Genomic DNA, 18,758 nt, shown 5'->3' with positions numbered 1-18,758 from the left:
ACTGTATATACACTGTACTGTATATATACTGTACTGTACATCCACTGTACTGTATATATACTGTGGATACACTGTATATCCACTGTACTGTATATACACTGTACTGTATATATACTGTACCGTACATCTACTGTACTGTACATCCACTGTACTGTACATCCACTGTACTGTATATACACTGTACTGTATATATACTGTGGATACACTGTATATACACTGTACTGTACATCCACTGTACTGTATATCCACTGTACTGTATATATACTGTGGATACACTGTATATACACTGTACTGTACATCCACTGTACTGTATATACACTGTACTGTATATACACTGTACTGTACATCCACTGTACTGTATATCCACTTATCCTTTTCTGCTGGTTGGGTCTGTCTCATCATGAACATGTAAAATATGTTTTGATAGATTGGACTAGATATTCTGAAGCTCAGGTGATATCAGGGGCTCAGCTGGCTGTTCCACTTCAGCACACCTGTTCACCTGCTGTGTGTCATGGCTCTGCTTTAGTTATTTCCTGTTTTATGTTGAAGGACTTTTCCTCATGTGTCACCTTCGGCTTTACTTCCTGTGTTTTCCCGCCTCTCTGATTGTTGATTTGTGTCACCTGTCCATCATCAGTCCTCCCTCCTGGTCTGTGGTTTCCAGCCTTCAGCCTCTCCAGGTGTGTCTGGACCTCAGTGTTGTTCTTCTTGGACCTTGCCTGTTTTTGGACTTTTGTATTCTGCTCTCTGCTGGATTTGTTTGCCTGCCTCCTCTGGTCTTTCTGTCCTTTGCTTTCTTCTTAAATCAGTCGTTTCAACTGCACCAGTTCAGATTCAAGTCTGTATTTGGGTCCTTGCACTCATGCTCCTAGTTCCCCCATAGACACAAGCATGTGACTAAATGACAGACAGCAAATGGTCCTGAAGCTCCACATTCATCACAAGTCATTTCATTTGTCCTCAAAAGGAGGATTTAGATTTGTTCAGATTACCCCCCCCCCCCCCCCGGCTCATCTGCAGAGCATGCTGACCAAATCAAACGTCCAGTTTATTCTAAAGAACAACATCAGTGGGCTCCTGGTTTAATGTGTTTTTATTCCAGTGATAAAACGATCAAACACTCCAATAACTGACATTAAATATTCAACACATGCACATTTCCTCAGATAAACATGTCTGCTTATCCTCCACCGCTGACCGCAGCTTCAACAGTTCAAGAAGAGAAGACCGTTCCTCTTCTGTCACACGCTGGTTCCCATTAGAGCTTCAGTTCATGTTCTCACAGTGAAATCCACTGAGAACCAAAACAAGACCCACAATCCGTCAACTCAGGCTCCGCTTAGAGTTCATGATGCTTCTCATTTACAGCCTTCTTCCTCGTACCTCTTCATCGTCACAGAGTTCCTCAAATCATCTCGTAACTCTGTTCATACCTGAACTCTGATCTGTCCGTCATTTCTATTGGTAATAACAACCAAGCTGACTTCTGTGATCACAGTGATCCCAGTGATCACTGAGATCACTGCGATCGCAGAGATGGCAGTGATCACAGAGATGGCAGTGATCGCAGAGATCGGAGTGATCGCAGTGATCGCAGAGATCACAGAGATCGCAGTGATCGCAGTGATCACATCGAGCAGTCAGCAGATCAACAGATTGGAAACAAACCTGTCAGCAAAAATACCTTCAGATCTGAGAATTGGCAGCACCAGATGAGCTCCAGAGAGTTTGGGTCTCCATTAAGGTGGCAACGTTTCAGGTGCGCTCACTTTCAGTTTGACCTCAAACTACTTCAGATAATCTGGATAAAAGGTTTTGTTTCGTCCGATCTGGCTTCTCGTGTTTCTCACTGTTGGACTGAAGCAGAAGTTTCAAACGGAGGCTTGATTCACAGTTTGGGTCAAAAATCTCTCAGTCAGATGTGAACACAGACATGAAACACATGCTGATCTGATTCAGTGTGACTTCACTTCCTGTGGAGATCATTATCTCTGATGATCCAGAACAAACCTCCAGAGATCCACTGAGAAACCAGAGACCAGAGAAGAAGAGTCTGCAGGACTGAGAGTTGTCATGCTGCTAACAGGAGCTGCTAACAGGAGCTAACAGCTAATTCAGCAGACTGTTCCTGGTCTGAAACAGACCTGTGAAAAACCTTCTGAAAGCAAACACGGTCAAACTCCTTCTGAAATACAGTAACACCTCCTTTAAAGGTGTGTCGTGTTCACTTACCTGAGAGGTGACTGTCACTCTGCTTCGCCTTCAGCTGTTCAGTCAAGCGGCTCTTTGACTGATCGACTTGTTTGACATGAATTTCAAAGTGTCGCAGCTTTTAATTAACGTTTAAAGTGAAACCTTCCCAAAGTGAATGAATCAGTGAAACAAACCTTCACTGAGCAAAATAAATATGTTTTAATAACCAGAAAGTTACAGTGGAGGTCTCTATGGGTCCAAATCCTGGACCTGATGGAAAACTGGTCAAATCCAACAGAAGACGACTTTCAAAAAAGACCCGACCCAAAAAGGACTCCGAGTCAGACCTGGTCTGAAACAGACCCAGTCGAGTCATGTTGGATCCACTCAGGTATTAGAGACCTGAAGCGAAGCAGTACCACCGTGCCGAGCCTGGTTAGGCCGGATATGATGTGGACTGACCCTCCTGGAGTCCCAGGTAGGGTCTTGGTTACTTGGAACCTTCTTTTTCGTGCCGTCACTGTGTTCTCAGATCTAGCTGAGTAAAATGTTTTTACCGTCGTCTGACTCCGCCGGCCGGCCGCTACGACAGACGCTCCATCTCAAACTGGAGTTCACAGCCTTTATTTGTGCGGTGGCAGCCTGACTGTGGAGCTTCAGCCGAGGGTCCGTGTGTCACGCTGAGGGGGGCGGAGTCGCCCGGCGGCGGCGCTGTGGAGTCCAGTTCTGGAGACTTTCGCCCGTAATAAAGCGCCCACAGCAGCGTGAGCGTGAGCGCCATGGCCAGGATCTGAGCCACGCCGATGGACACGCCCAGGAAACGCAGCGCCTGCAGCTGCTTTGTCCCTCGAATAAAACTGTAGATCTTTGGACCGCAGCCCTGAAACACGTTCATGGAGAAAGAAGAATCAGAAAGTCCGTCTACAACTCCAGAAGCTATCGACCAATGAAAGACACACGAGTGATCAGATAAAAAGCAGTTTTATCTTCTTATCTTATTAATGAACTTTCATACGTATGTTTATGTTATGTTGTTATGTGTCCAATGAGAGGCGACAGTGTCTCACCTCTTGATGGAGGTCACTGAGGTCGTGGTGGTGGGCGTGTCGGGCACATCCTGGGTACGGACTGGAACAGCAGGAGTCAGGTGGCCACTCCATCTCTGTCATCTCCAGCCAATCAGTGAAGTAGATCACCCCACAGCATTTAAACTGTCCACAGGTAAACACACCTGTCAGCACACGGGTCACATGACCTGTGTGTGTGTGTGTGTGTGTGTGTGTGTGACCCCTGACCTCTGTCTGGAAGCTGTTCCAGGTGTGTGTGAGCCACTGGTAACGCTGCAGGCCGTAGTTTGGCATCCGAGACTTCAGACTGATCATATCAGAGCGCTGCACTGAGGGCTGAACACACACACACACACACACAGACACCCACACACACACACACACACACACACACACACATCTGTAGTAACTAAAGCTTTATTTCTATATCACCTTTTGAAACATAGCTACAAAGTGCTATGACACACAGATAAAACATGAATAAAGAAATAAAGCGGCAGCATGAGAGACCAACCAGACGACAAACAGGTGAAGACTGAGCGACCTGACGGAGGAAGAGGAGTCCAGAGGGCTGAGGGCTACAACAGCACTTTTTGTTTTCTTTTGTTTTGCAGCGGACGGATGTAAGGCTGAGTTTAGCGCGTTTAACACGACCACGGCCAGTTCACCTGGGCCAGTCATAAGACTGGAACGGGGGGCCGAGCTCCACTACAGGGGGGCAGGTTTAAACCAGGTCTCAGTGAGGAAGAGGAAGAGGAAGGCTAGGTCATGGGGTGTTATTAGATCTTTGCGGACGAAAGGTTTATTGGACACGGACTGGGAGTTCTTAGAGGTCTTAGCTGGACTGGAGTTCTACAGCAGACACACAGAATGAATAGGGGAGAGGTTTTTACACCATGAGACCAGATACAGTCAGCTGGACTCAGCAGGTCAGGAGGTGAAGACATCACAGGTGTGCACAGTCGCTTCAGTGCTGCTTGATAAGAGGTGTAAACCTTCCTGGGAGGAGGTCTCGGAGGACGTCTCTGGTCCACGATCAAGTCTTCAGGTACAAATCGGACTATAGTGTCAGCACCTCCTCAAGCAGCAAGAGCCAGTGAATCCAGTGTAGGAGTCAAAGCCAGACAGACAAACAGAAGAAGTCAATCAAAACTATTGATGAATGTGTGATTTCAGTATTGGAACCAAATTTTAGACATCGGATTGATGAGAAGATGTTCCAAAGATGCCACCTCTGCTCCTGGAGAGCAGGAAACATCAGTTCGACTAAAATCTGCAGGATCCATATCAAAGATCTGCTGAGTCCTGATGTTTCTGTGCTCCCTGTGATGTCACCTCTGTTTCACCCCCCCTGAGGTCATCAGCCTGTCGGCCAGGTGTGTCAGCTCTCTGCTCTGCTGATAACAAACCATTCACACTGACCACAACACCCACAAACCCCTGCAGGAGGGCAGGTGAGGCCTGTGCTGATGCAGTACAGGTGAGATAGTGACGTCAGCCTGCAGGTAAAAACACACACAGCTGCTCTGATCTGATAAGCCTGACTGTGTTTATGATGAAGACGTCTGTTCTTCTTCTTCTTCTTCTTCCACTCATCTCTATTATTATTATTATTGTTATTATTATTATTATTATTATTATTATGAGTCTCTGTCTTCTACTTTTTCTTAATATTCTTCTCTGTGCAGTTGTGTGGTTGTGTGTAGTTGTGTAGGTGTTGTGTAGCTGTGTGCAGCAGTTGTGTGGTTGTGTGTAGTTGTGTAGCTGTGCGCTGCAGTTGTGTGGTTGTGTGTAGTTGTGTAGCTGTGCGCTGCAGTTGTGTGGTTGTGTGTAGTTGTGTAGCTGTGCGCTGCAGTTGTGTGGTTGTGTGTAGTTGTGTAGCTGTACGCTGCAGTTGTGTGGTTGTGTGTAGTTGTGTAGCTGTGTGCAGCAGTTGTGTAGTTGTGTAGCTGTGCGCAGCTGAAACTGGAGCTGATCTGAGAGCAGCAGCGAGTCTCTGACATTTCTGGTTATTCTTAGAACTGAGACCTGTTGGTAACTTAACAGCTGCTCACTACCTCCGTTCTGATTGGCTGGTTTGAGACGTCCAGAGGTGGATCAGATCTAGATCAGATCTTCACTAAACATTCACATTTTTACTTTAAGAAAATAAAAACGACGACAGAGGATGACACCACTGTCAGTCGAGTTATATATGTGACATCTGTGACTTTATAAGAAACAAGAAAAGAACAAGTGGATCAAACAGCAAACCATGTTGTTATATAAATATAAATAATATATATCCAAAGTGTTGAGTCCTCTCACCTCGTCGTACGTCCACACGGCGCTCGCCAGCTCCACACAGAAGATCACCAACAGACTGCAGAAATACTGAAACACACACAGAGAGGTGTTCCAGCATCATCACATGACCGTAACACTGAAACACACTGTAACACACTGTGACACACACTGAAACACACAGAGAGGTGTTCCAGCATCATCACATCACATGACTGTAACACTGAAACACACTGAAACACACTGAAACACACTGTAACACACTCAAACACACTGAAACAAACTGAAACACACTGTAACACACTGAAACACACTGTAACACACTGAAACACACACTGAAACACACTGTAACACACTGAAACACACTGTAACACACACTGAAACACACTGTAACACACTGTAACACACACTGAAACACACTGTAACACACTCTGTAACACACTGAAACACACTGTAACACACTCTGTAACACACTGAAACACACTGTAACACACTGAAACACACTGTAACACACACTGAAACACACTGTAACACACTGTAACACACACTGAAACACACACTGAAACACACTGTAACACACTGAAACACACTGTAACACACACTGAAACACACTGTAACACACTGTAACACACACTGAAACACACTGTAACACACTGTAACACACTGAAACACACTGTAACACACTGAAACACACTGTGACACACACTGTAGCACACTGAAACACACTGTAACACACTGTAACACACTGTAACACACACTGTAACACACACTGTAACACACACTGAACTCCGTAACACACTCTGTAACACACTGAAACACACTGTAACACACTCTGTAACACACTGAAACACACTGTAACACACACTGAAACACACTGTAACACACTGTAACACACACTGAAACACACACTGAAACACACACTGTAACACACTCTGTAACACACTCTGTAACACACACTGTAACACACACTGAACTCTGTAACACACTCTGTAACACACTCTGTAACACACACTGTAACACACTCTGTAACACACTGAAACACACTGTAACACACGCTGTCATATGAGCCGGTATATATATACCGGTATATAAACGTACCCAGGACAGCAGCAGCAGGTTACATCGGAGCGTGCCACAGTATCCCACCATGGCCACGATGATGAGGAAGCAGCACACGGCGATGATGACGGGGTGAACAGCTGGAGAATATGTGAGGACGGCTGCTTCCTCCAACCTGCAGACCCACAGAAACACAAAGTCCAGCTCAGCCTCTCGTTTCAGGTTCCACTCCACTGCATCTCACAGGGAAATACTGTATTTTTTACTCCATTACATTTATCTGAAGGCGACGAAGAGACACAAAGACGAAGAGACACAGAGACTCAGAGACACAAAGACTCAGAGACAGAGACGAAGAGACACAATGACACAGAGACAGAGACGAAGAGACACAAAGACAGAGACACAGAGACTCAGAGACACAAAGACACAGAGACACAAAGACAAAGAGACACAAAGACGACGAGACACAGAGACACAAAGACGAAGAGACACAAAGACAAAGAGACTCAGCGACACAAAGACTCAGAGACACAAAGACAAAGAGACACAAAGACACACAGAGACTCAAAGATTTGGGACAGACATCCAGAAGGCAGTGAAGCTTTTGTCAGCTGGTTCAGGTGAAGCAGACTGAAACCACAGACTCCTCGTGGGTCTGACTGTGTTACCTGAGCTCAGTCTGTCTGTGTAAGACTCACCTGGTGTGTGCTGTCAGGGTCAGGACGGTGTTCAGGGAGTCTCTGATCCACGCTGCCACTCCCAGCACACATGCTGACATCAGCTGGACACACACACACACACACACACATAAACACACATGGATCAGTTTCTGCTGCCTACAAATAACATCTCAGAATGTGAAACATGCTGTGTGAGATGGCCGGTGGCCTAGTTTCACTGCAAACTTTCACTACAAACATGTTGGAGCTGAATGATGGAGGGAACTCTTCACTTTGATATACAGTAACTCTTCATTTAGGCTTTTTATATTAAACACGGCTGACTGTCGTCACATCTGGATTTTACTTATCTGGAGTACATTTACTCAGTTACTGTGATCGTACTTTTTATTTTTTCCCTTCCATTTGATGCTACATTATATATCTTTATACTTAAAGTCATGTTAATACAGTTATCTGACAGCTAAACTCACTTCATAGGTCAAATTCATTTTCACCTCTATAGTTAAAACATTCCACTTTTATCTGAGTTGATTCTTGAAATCATCAAAAACTGCTTCATGTGTGATAAATCACATGTCTGTGTGGGAAATCATTACATGGAATGATTTCACGTGAGTAATGTGAAACTCTTCCATTTAAATAGGCTATATGGCCAAAAGTATGTGGCAACAAACTCCTAAACAGCTAGTACTTTGTGTCCACATACTTTTGGCCATAACTATGTGTGCACAAACTGCTGGAGATAGCTGAGTGCAACTTACGACATGTTGTCAAATGTTGTTTACAGGTGCAGCTCATCACTTCAAACACATTAATATAAAATTATGACATGAACATTTTCACAAACAGCTGAAAATCACATGTGACATGTTATTAATTTATATTTCACATCTGAAAAATGTCAGCATATTCCATGTGACTGTGTATGTAAACATCATGTGTCTGTTTGTTATATTCCAACTTGGTTTCTCAGTGTCAGTATGTCCATTTATCACATGTGAAACAGCGTGTTACATTCAGTGACATGATACATGTGAAATCTCTCAAATTCACATATTATCACATATGAAACACTGAACATGTACCTTTATCTGACATTTCTACAGATGAAAGCTGATAAACATCACATGTGAAAAATCAGATGTGAAATCTTTTCACCTGTGGAAAATGTGAACTTGTTGTTTTCACGTGACCTGGTACTCCACGTGTTATAAGAACTGACAAGCTGTTTGTTACCATATTAATTTTGTCCTGTCATGATCGATTATTGATCGATAAACTATCAGAGTACAGTCTAAGCCCTGACTGCATGTTCCATTCTGTCAGTCTGCTCGGACCAGCGGCTCCTCTCACCCAGAACAGCAGGTTGAGCGCGTACAGCAGACAGCGCAGACACCTCACCGCGTCCTCCCGAGCCATCCCGACCGGAGCTCCGCCGTCCTGCTCATCTGAGCCCGGGGCACCATGGCAACATGCTCACTGCAAACACACAACACGGAGGCTGGAGGGACGTCTGTGGAGATTATCGCTCATTAGAGAGGAGCCTCTTCTCAGAAACTGCGTCTGCTCCGTGCGTAAAACCCGCATTCCGCTCTCGGTGCGTCTCTCTTTCGGCTCTTTCCGGCGTCTTGTTTTAGCAGCTCGGGTTTATCCGTGAGAAGCTCCAGGAAACGTTCACAACAGGTGGTTTCTTACTTTCCCTCAGCCCCGCCGGGGTGATGGAGTGTGCGGAGCTGCGCGCAGCGGCGGCGCTGACATTTCCAAATCAATCATCGCTCACTTAGCGGGACACCACCGAAAACATGCACAGCACGGGTCGGTTTAAAGCGTGTTTCTACACGGACTCACGCATTTAGGCCACAGTACATTTGTTATGTGATCCAAAAACTTCATGCCGAAACTCCAAAGCTGAAAATACCAATTTAAAACCAAGAAAACGTCCCAGCATCCAGTCTGCTTTGAATCCTCTTCAGCGCGCTCCGGAATCAAACTTTGATGCGTAAACTTTCTCTCCGCTGCGTTAAAAGTCCAAACGGTCGAGCTGGAGTCCGGAGTGTTGGCTGCAGCTGTAGCCGGAGCCCGGAGCAGCCTGGAGGGGGGCGGTTCTCTGTCCCGACCCGTCCTGCAGCTTCTTCTTCTTCCTCACTAATTAAATGCGTGCAGCAGCGGCGGCAGCCTCCTCCTCCCTCCCCCCGGCAGTCAGCGAGTCCTGGGGGAGGACAGAGGAATGTGTCCGCCTCCAGTCGCTGAGCCGCGGGGTCAGCAGGCCAGCAGGCTGGGAGTGTTGTGTTGAAGAGGATGAAGCTGCAGAGGAAAACCGCACGGACACATGGAGGCCTCTGCCGGCAGCGCGTCACGAGGGCGGCGGTGTGTGCGCGCGCGTCAATGGACACGAACTGCGACAGTTAACTTCTGCCCCTGTGTGTGTGCGCGCGCGCGCGCGTGTGTAATGGATTGATAAAAGGGATTAATAACGTAATTCTTCTTAGATAGCTAGGGTTTTCTGTCCACATACTGTCAACATTTTGTATGTCTATAGATGAAGGATGTGGCCAAAAGTATGCGGACACCAATCAACTGATAAATGAACGCCTGTGGACTGAAACTACGCCGATACAGTATGTGAAAGACTTCTTCTTCTTAGATAGATATTATTTGAGATAAGATAAGATAAGATAAGATAAGATAGACTTAAACTCCAGGTGAGTTTTCTGCACTCAGGTCCAGAACTACAGGGAGAAGCAGAAGGAACAGTCACTAAATACTCGGTGTGAGTCAGTTTCACATTTTTTCAAGGCCCTTTAAATATTGGATTGAATTCTTGTGTTAAATTGTAATTTGAACAGACTTGTTTGTCGTTGGATGCAAGTCTTTGAGGTCATTAAAGGGGAGCAGAGTTTTTCTCATCAAGCAGTTTATCAGATACTCAGATCTTATTGTCATTCCAAAAGTCACAGAGGCTAAATTTGTGTAAAGTAATTTTTTTTATTAAAAAAACTTTATGTAACAAACTTTTCAGCGAGTCCATACAACTAATTTCAACAATAGAAAGTTATTAATTTTGTAAATGTTGACCTGTGTAAAAAAATTAACACAGGAAATTATAAAACTGAAAAGTTTGAGAATTCTGATTTACGTTCTTCTTGACAGAATAAGAACAAAATATTTCAGAGTTTTTTAAATCTTGAATTCTTCAGAATTTGTTTTTTTTTTTTTAATCATTAACATTCATTTAACAGAAGTCTTTTGGCTCATCTTTAGAAGCACCCCATGTTCTGTTTTGCTACTCATAGGACTTGTTTACTTAATATGTAATATAAATTGGTCAGTAATGTTTGACTCTTATATAAAGATGGGAAATAACACTAAAATAAAAAATAATTCACCGAGGAGAAAGAATCTAAGCATGTATTTTACTACAACTCCCACAAGGCGTCTGTCGTGAGAACGCAAATCAACGCCCGCGTATATTTAAACCAATCACAACACAGGCGGCTGTTTGCGTCACAGTCTCTGACCTCAATTTTTCGGGCTATGTTTTTGTGAGCGAAACAGGGGCTGGCGGCGCCATATTGAAAGAAGGAATTTGTTTCATAAAACGCTTAAACCATCAAATTTATCACGATGTTGTACCTGGAGGACTATCTCGAAAGTGAGTATCGGATTCTTACGAAACCTTAGAGGCCTCATTGACGCTTATTGTCCATTAAATGAGTGTTTTTTCTCGGCCTGTGCGCCTCCGGCTGTTAGCCTAGCCGCGCTAGCATGGTAACCGCTTTTTCTTCTTCTGGCAGTGATCGAGCAGCTACCCATGGATCTCCGCGACAGGTTTACGGAAATGAGGGAGATGGACCTGCAGGTTCAGAGTACGTACAACACCGCCGGTTAAGAGCGGATTACACCGGTGTTAACGCCCGGAGGACGCGCGTTAACACACGGTTCATCATGCACAAGCATGACGAACACCTCTGTAACGTTTCGGTAAAACATCGCAGCAGCATTATTCACCATTAGACTGTAATTAGCATGAAGTTAGCTGAGCCGGCTAACAGTCTGTGCTACAACTGGAGCATTTATTTACTGAACGCCACCTGGTTTGTCCGGTTGAGCAGAGCACTACTTTATTAAGTGAGCGAATTAACATTATATTATGAGATAGGTAGATGATACGGCTGCTAGAAAGTAAACTACACACTCCCGTGAAGGTGCCATGTTAATTCTTCCCCTTGTAGATAATGTCATGAAGTAGAGCCTTAACGTCCCGGACGTACAGGGGTCCAGGAGCAGTCGGTACCAAAAACGTGCACAATAATGTACACATGTTGGTTAATGGCAGCAGCAAATCTTGTTGTATTGATGGATTGTAAAACTGAAGCGATTAGTCAAGTTGATTCTTGATCATTCCTCAACTCTTCATAACTTTTCTGTCGTGGTGAGCTGAAAGTCTTTTAGTTTTGGCCTCTGAGGAGCTGAGATGGACATTTTCATAGTTTTCAATAAAATGTTATGAATAAAATTAATTGAATACTTTTCTGCTTTAATGAATGAATGAATGCAGGCTTTGTTTTTGAACATGTAACCAACAAAACAATAGTAGTTTACATAAAGAAGCAAGAGCTTATTCTTGGTACTGAAGTAACATTTTAAATGCAGGACTTCTCTTTGTTGTGGAGTACTAACACTGTGGTATTAGTATTTTTACTGAAGTAGCATTTTGAATGCAGGACTTCTCTTTGTTGTGGCGTACTAACACTGTGGTATTAGTATTTTTACTGAAGTAACAGATCTGAGTAGTCCATACAACACACAGAGCTGTCGACATGTTGGCCTGGTGTTTGTCTGTTTTCACTGCTTGTCTGTGGGCTGTTTGAGAAGAAAGCCAACTCTTATCTCCAGGGATTTTATTAAATAGCTGAAGTGAATTTTTTGGTATTTTTACTTCAGTAATATTAATTAATTATGGAAATAGCTGCTGATTAATTTCTCATTGATTGATTAATGAACTGTTTCAGTTTTTTTCTGTCTCAGTTGGTCTGTTGATGACTGATAACTTCTGATCGATTAATGACTTGTTTGTTAAATGGAAAGTGTCCACCTCAGTGTCTCGGAGACAGAAGATGTCTTCAGATGTTTTGTTCAACCAGCCGTCCAAAACCCAAAGATTCAGTTTCCTGTGGAAACAGTAAAAAAGCAGAGTCGTCACTGCACGTTCACGATTGCAGTTCCTTTATGTCCGTTATTATTCACTCATTATGATTGCTGTCACATTTTGTTGCTGGATCAATGTGAACTGTAACTGGCTGATGTGGAGGATTGATTTATATCTGCCATGTGGACTTTGTCAACGTGTTTCTGAATTAAAACCAAATGTAGGTTTCCACTGAACGGGACATGAAGTAACCTTTTTCCTCGTCCTCTGTGTCTTCGTCCCGTCCAGATGCCACAGATCAGCTGGAGCAGAAGGTGATTGAGTTCTTCGTCAATGCAAAGAAGAACAAACCAGAGTGGAGAGAAGAGCAGATGGAGGTCATTAAAAAGGTGTGAAACGCTGTCTGATGGCACAGTCTGCTGTTTGTTGGCCTGATACTGAGTGTGTGAGGGTCAGCACTTCCATAACGTGCTCTTTCAGGACTAATTCATGAAACTGAAACAGTATTAACAGTGAATAAAAACTGAATGCTTTCGTACCGTCTGTGTAACGTGACGACATCCTGTTCAGAGCTCACCTGAGTAACAGCCCGTTCCTCCACAGGTGTGTGAAGCAAAGACTTAATGAGTAATAACTGTGTTTCAGGATTATTATAAAGCTTTGGAAGACGCAGATGAGAAAGTCCAGCTGGCCAATCAGATTTATGATCTGGTGAGTAAAGCAGAAAAATGTGTCTTCGCTGTGTGTAATGATGTGTTACAGATCATGTGCTCGGAGTAGTAAAAGACTCGTCCTGTCCTGGAGTTCATGTGTCGTCGTCAGCCCCGTTCATGTCAGTAGAATCAGTGTTCAGTAACAACAGAAATCCAGTTAAACAGGTAACAGGTTGAACCTGTTATTGTTTCACACAGGCGTCATTATTTTACGTTTTCAGTGCCTCCATGTTTTAATACAGTCAGTTTGACTGCAGGAAACAGTCAAATGTTTCAGATGTTCAGATTGTATTTATTGACACACAAGAAGGAGCAGTTCAGTCCAGGTGCTCAGTCCAGTGATGTGATGGATGATGTGTTTCATTTATTGATTATTTTAGATGCCTGAGAGCTAAAAAAGATGCAGAACTGGACTGCTTTGAATGATTGTGTGTGTTGAGTCTTCTGTTGTGTGGATGTCAGATGTTTATCTTCTTATCATTGAAGTATAGTTAATAATATATAGTTAATACCTCGTGTGGACTGAGGGAGGGAACCTGTTGAGGATCTAAATAATCAAATAAACGTGTTGAGTTGATCTAGAGGGAGTGAACAAAAGTATTTACTGAGAGCCTTCAGTGAAGTTTAGAACATTTACAGGATGAACGTTTCGCTGTTATTCACTTCAACATCCACCAGAGGGCAGTCACAGACATGATAACTGCTTCATGAGGTCACTTTAAAAGGTAAAATGAATGATGTCAACACTGTTGATCTAAATCAGCAGGAAGCCGATGACGCAGCTCGTCTCGTGAACGGTCTAATCAAAGCAGCTGGAGTTTGTATTGATTGTCTTAACGTTTTGAAAGTAGATGAAACCATTTGTTGGATTGTTGCAGGAGCCTTTTACAAGACGACGGCTGTATTTCTGTCTTATTTCCCTGTTCTCCAGGTGGACCGTCATCTGCGTAAACTGGACCAGGAACTGGCCAAGTTCAAGATGGAGCTGGAGGCCGACAACGCCGGCATCACCGAGATCCTGGAGAGGCGTAAGTCCCTGACAGGTTTTTAATGTGAAGTCTTTGTGCTCTGAAGTCCTCAAAGAGGATTAATATCGAGTTACTTTATCATTTAAGCATGAGCACTTTTTTCAGGAGTATATTTAATTGTCTTTATTTGTTGTCTCCTCAGGGTCTTTAGAGATGGACAGTCCATCTCAACCAGTCAACAACCACCACATCCACTCTCACACCACGACTGAGAGTAAGTACATGCTCCTCTGAGTCTCCGCCAGACCTGCTGCGGTCAGCTGATCGGCCACATGCGGCCTCGTTAAATAAATACTGCCACATGCGCTGAGGTTTATCACATGTGGTCAGCAGGTAGCCAGCGCTCAGCATCACATGCTGTCACACCCTCAGGTTAGTTGTGATGACAGAGAGATGATGTGTTGTCCTGTGTGTGTTGGAGCAGAGAGGAAGTACAGCACTCCAGCTCACCACACGACAGAACATGTTCCAGAGAAGAAGTTCAAGTCTGAAGCTCTGCTGTCCACGCTCACATCAGACGCCTCCAAGGAGAACACTCCAGGTGAGCACACGTACCTGGACATCCACAGCCCTGTGTGTGTGTGTGTGTGTGTGTGTGTGTGTGTGTGTGTGTGTGTGTGTGTGTGTGTGTCTGTGTGTGTCTCTGTGTCTGTGTGTGTGTGTGTCTCTGTGTCTGTGTCTCTGTGTGTGTGTGTGTGTGTGTGTGTGTGTGTGTCTGTCTGTGTGTGTGTGTGTGTGTGTGTCTGTCTGTGTGTGTGTGTGTGTCTGTCTGTGTCTCTGTGTGTGTGTCTGTCTGTCTGTCTGTCTGTGTGTGTGTGTGTGTGTGCGTGTGTGTGTGCGTGCGTGTCTGTGTGTGTGTTAACTGTGTCCTCTGTCCTCTGCAGGCTGTCGTACCAACAGCACGTCCTCGTCCACCAACAACGTGTACAGCGTCAACTCGTCTCAGCCTCTGGCCTCCTACAACCTGAGCTCGCTGCCCGCGGGGCCCGGGGCCGGAGCGGGGGCCATCACCATGGCTGCTGCTCAGGCCGTACAGGCCACGGCGCAGGTGAGAGCGCAGTTTATTTCTGGTTTAACCATTTCAGCCTCGTGACTCTGCGGGGGCCGCGTCCTTCAGTCCAGCGCTCTGGTCCAGAGAGACGTCAGGACAGGTTTTTATTCGTGGTCCTCAGAGGATTTCCTGTTTCTCTCTCTCTGTCTCAAAAGCTGAATCGATTTGATTCTGAATGGTTGGACGTAGAAAAGAACAGATGAAGACGTCAGCCTTGTCTCTGATCAGCTGAGATGGACAGTTTCTCAGTGTGGTTTCAAAGGAAAAACAAGACCTGAAATCATAAATTAACAAATGAATGAACAGATTTGAAAAAACTTGTTCGTCTCACCTACAACTTAATCACTGAAAGATGATTTCATGAGGCCAAAACTTCTCAGAATGAACGTCTGCTCGTGTCCTTCGTCTTTTATGATGTTGAACTACAATCGTCAGATTAATGGATAATTAGAATAAATGTTAGTGTGTAGTCTCCACTAAACTGAGCTATGTTAACACGTAGAGGAGGGCAGTGTTGTGATATGAATGTCATCATCGTCATCATCATCATCGTAACATTAACAGTCACGTGTTGAAGCTGTCTTTGGTTTTGTTGAGCTGCTGTAGATTCTCCTCTAACGTCTCTGACTGGACGTTAGCAGCCATGTTGTCAAAGTTCAGGTTAGTTTAAGAGCAAAAGAACCAAAAGCCTGAAACTGCATGATTATTCTCACATCACACGTTCTCAGGGGATTTTATGAAAAACTTTATTGATGCCGATTTGACACACGTGACGTCAGATTTCGTCCCTGTGACCCACGTCCAGCTGAGCTGTCCAACACTGTCACAGCCCTGAAGCTGCGCAGGACTCTGAAGTCTCGCTGTCTTTGTCCCCGTGTCCAGATGAAGGAGGGCCGCAGGACGTCCAGTCTCAAGGCGAGCTACGAGGCCATCAAGAACAATGACTTCCAGCTGGGCCGAGAGTTCGCCCTGTCCCGGGACAACACCGGATACTCCTCCTCCGCTCTGGCCTCCACCCTCACCCAGACCCTCACCCCCACCACCGCCTCTGACACCAGGGGGCGCAAGTCCAAGTAAGACAGACATACGCACGAGCGCTCACATTGACTGGTCCTGGAACAGTTCACACACGTGAAACTGGTTCGTTACCTTCTCTTCCTCCTGTTTTTCCAGAAGCGGCATCAAGTCTTCCAACCACCAGTCGTCTTCGTCGTCCTCCTCTTCCTCTCTGTCGTCGTGCTCTTCGTCGTCGGCGCTGGCTCAGGAGCTCTCCCAGCAGGCCTCGGCGCTGCCCGAGGTCGAGGCCAACAGCCAGGTGGACTGGACCTACGACCCCAACGAGCCCCGATACTGCATCTGTAACCAGGTGAGAGCTGCAGGCGCTGATCAGAGAACAGCGTTCAGTGTGGAACACAGGCCGAGTTCTTTCATGTTCTGTCAAATACAACCAGGTGAACAGTTCTGTTCATGTTTGCAGGTGTCTTATGGAGAGATGGTGGGCTGTGACAACACAGACGTGAGTATCCTGTTTGTCCGTTATCGTCTGCTGAACTATTGATTATTGATTATTGATTATCTCGACAAACTGAACAGCTTTGATCAAACACTTTCAGTGTCGACTCTTTGAACGTGTGGTTGGTTTTTTATAGACAAAATTCATTCATTCATTAAAAAAATGTCTTAAACTGTCAGAAGATGCTGAGCTCTAAATGTTCTTTATATTCATATTTAATTACAGCTGCTGTGGATCAGATCTTTATTTATTGATTCTGGAGATCAGATTTTTTTTTCTTGGTAACTAAGTTGAACATCAGTAATCCTCGTTGTCTAATAATGAGAGACCTTCATCGGCAGGAAACCACACAGCGAACGCAGACGACGTCCGATCTGTGAACGTCTGTAATCAGCAGTAACATTAATTATTGTTTTTCAGTGTCCCATCGAGTGGTTCCACTACGGCTGCGTCGGTCTGACCGAGGCTCCGAAGGGGAAGTGGTACTGTCCTCAGTGCACGGCCGCCATGAAGAGGAGGGGCAGTCGCCACAAATAGACCCACCGCCGTCTGCCGCCATCGTCCACACAACACAACACCCGACGCCCTGCGGCCGGCGGAGGTCAGAGGTCAACCCGTCGCTCCGACCACGCTGAGGTTTAAAACTCTTTGTGCCAACAGAAATGATTCAACCATCGAACAACTCGAAGAAACATCATCATCTGACGTCTGTAATCTCACATCATGTCATCGTCTGGTCTGAACCCCCCAAAACTACAAGATTCTGTTCTTCATCCTGACTTCCTGCCACCAGACGATGGTCAGGTGTCTGGAGATGGAACCAGGTTCCTGTCAGTTCTACGCTGAAGGAAAAGTCACGTTTCACTGTCGCTCGTCCTCTGAACGTCCTCGCGTCTCAAAGTGTCTGCAAGGAAAGAGCCGGACCTCGTGATGAACCGAGGATCTGGACTGTCAAAGACAGACACGACTGAAACATTTTGTCTCCAAACAAGAAACCTGGACCCAAAATCATCTCGAACCTCTGATCCGTTTATTGACTCTGTGCTGTGAAACAAACTGGATCAGATCTGTTGACGACGCACAGGCCTCACCTGGCCAGGTGGGAGGTGAGAGGAGGAAGAGCAGAGAGGAGGAAGACGACGTCACCAGAAAACCAGTTCAGTCATGAGATTCATCTGAAAAAGTCAGATGAAGAAGAGTTCTGCCTTCAGATGAAGAAACTGCAAACAAACAATTCATCATTTCCCCCTGAAATAAAGTCCGGAGTGTAAAGTGTGAGCAGGATCAGCCTGAGGGGGGGGGGGACTGACTTCAAACAGTTAAACATGTGACATAATTCACACTTTTGTCCTCGTAGTCGTGACTTAAACGTAGAAACGGTGGATTTAATTTAAATTAACTGAAAAGCCTGTGGCCGAGCTTCTCCTGTGTGTGTGTGTGTGTGTGTGTGTGTGTGTGTGTGTGTGTGTGTGTGTGTGTGTGTGTGTGTGTGTGTGTGTGTGTGTGCGCGCGCGTGTGTTTGTGTGTCTATCTGTGTCTATCTGTGTCTGTCTGTCTGTCTGTGTGTGTCTGTCTCTGTGTGTGTGTGTCTATGTGTCTGTCTGTGTGTGTGTCTGTGTGTGTCTGTGTGTGTCTGTCTCTGTGTGTGTGTGTGTGTGTGCGCGCGTGTGTGTGTCTGTCTGTGTCTGTGTGTGTGTGTCTGTGTCTGTCTGTGTGTGTGTGTGTGTCTGTCTCTGTGTGTGTGTGTGTGTGTGTGTGTGTGCGCGCGTGTGTGTGTCTGTCTGTGTCTGTCTGTGTGTGTGTGTGCGCGTGTGTGTGTGTGTCTGTCTGTGTCTCTGTGTGTGTGTGTGTGTGTGTGTGTGTGTGTGTGTGTGTCTGTCTGTGTGTGTGTGTGTGTGTGTCTGTCTGTGTCTCTGTGTGTGTGTGTGTGTCTCCAGGGATGTGTAAACAACAAAAGTCCAATAAACGATGTGTTTCTATCTTTTTGTTTTCACTCGTCTTTGATTGGTTGTC

At 45.2% G+C, this 18,758-nt stretch overlaps 2 protein-coding genes across 2 annotated transcripts; one reads left to right on the top strand and one right to left on the bottom strand.

Moving 5' to 3' along the window:
* Positions 1–1,087: 1,087 nt before the first annotated feature.
* On the bottom strand, positions 1,088–9,421 carry tspan12 (tetraspanin 12). The gene is made up of 7 exons (XM_041964159.1): positions 8,645–9,421; positions 7,307–7,389; positions 6,645–6,780; positions 5,571–5,636; positions 3,492–3,599; positions 3,264–3,407; positions 1,088–3,076 (listed from the first exon to the last, which is right to left on the bottom strand). Exons 1-7 carry the CDS (start codon positions 8,708–8,710, stop codon positions 2,780–2,782), a joined length of 900 nt encoding a protein of 299 aa, XP_041820093.1. The 5' UTR covers positions 8,711–9,421; the 3' UTR covers positions 1,088–2,779.
* Positions 9,422–10,784: 1,363 nt separating this feature from the next.
* On the top strand, positions 10,785–18,253 carry ing3 (inhibitor of growth family, member 3). The gene is made up of 12 exons (XM_041963970.1): positions 10,785–10,943; positions 11,086–11,157; positions 12,729–12,829; positions 13,086–13,151; positions 14,085–14,181; positions 14,324–14,395; positions 14,606–14,722; positions 15,066–15,229; positions 16,115–16,305; positions 16,406–16,598; positions 16,710–16,748; positions 17,166–18,253. The coding sequence occupies exons 1-12, from the start codon at positions 10,916–10,918 to the stop codon at positions 17,280–17,282; spliced, it is 1,257 nt and encodes a 418-aa protein (XP_041819904.1). The 5' UTR covers positions 10,785–10,915; the 3' UTR covers positions 17,283–18,253.
* The last annotated feature ends 505 nt before the right edge of the window (positions 18,254–18,758 follow it).

The sequence above is a fragment of the Chelmon rostratus genome, chromosome 22, assembly GCF_017976325.1.
Source record: "Chelmon rostratus isolate fCheRos1 chromosome 22, fCheRos1.pri, whole genome shotgun sequence".
In the NCBI taxonomy this organism is placed as follows: Eukaryota; Metazoa; Chordata; class Actinopteri; order Chaetodontiformes; family Chaetodontidae; genus Chelmon; species Chelmon rostratus.
Note: the sequence above shows the minus strand (reverse complement) of the source record. Positions and strands in the feature narration are given on the sequence as shown.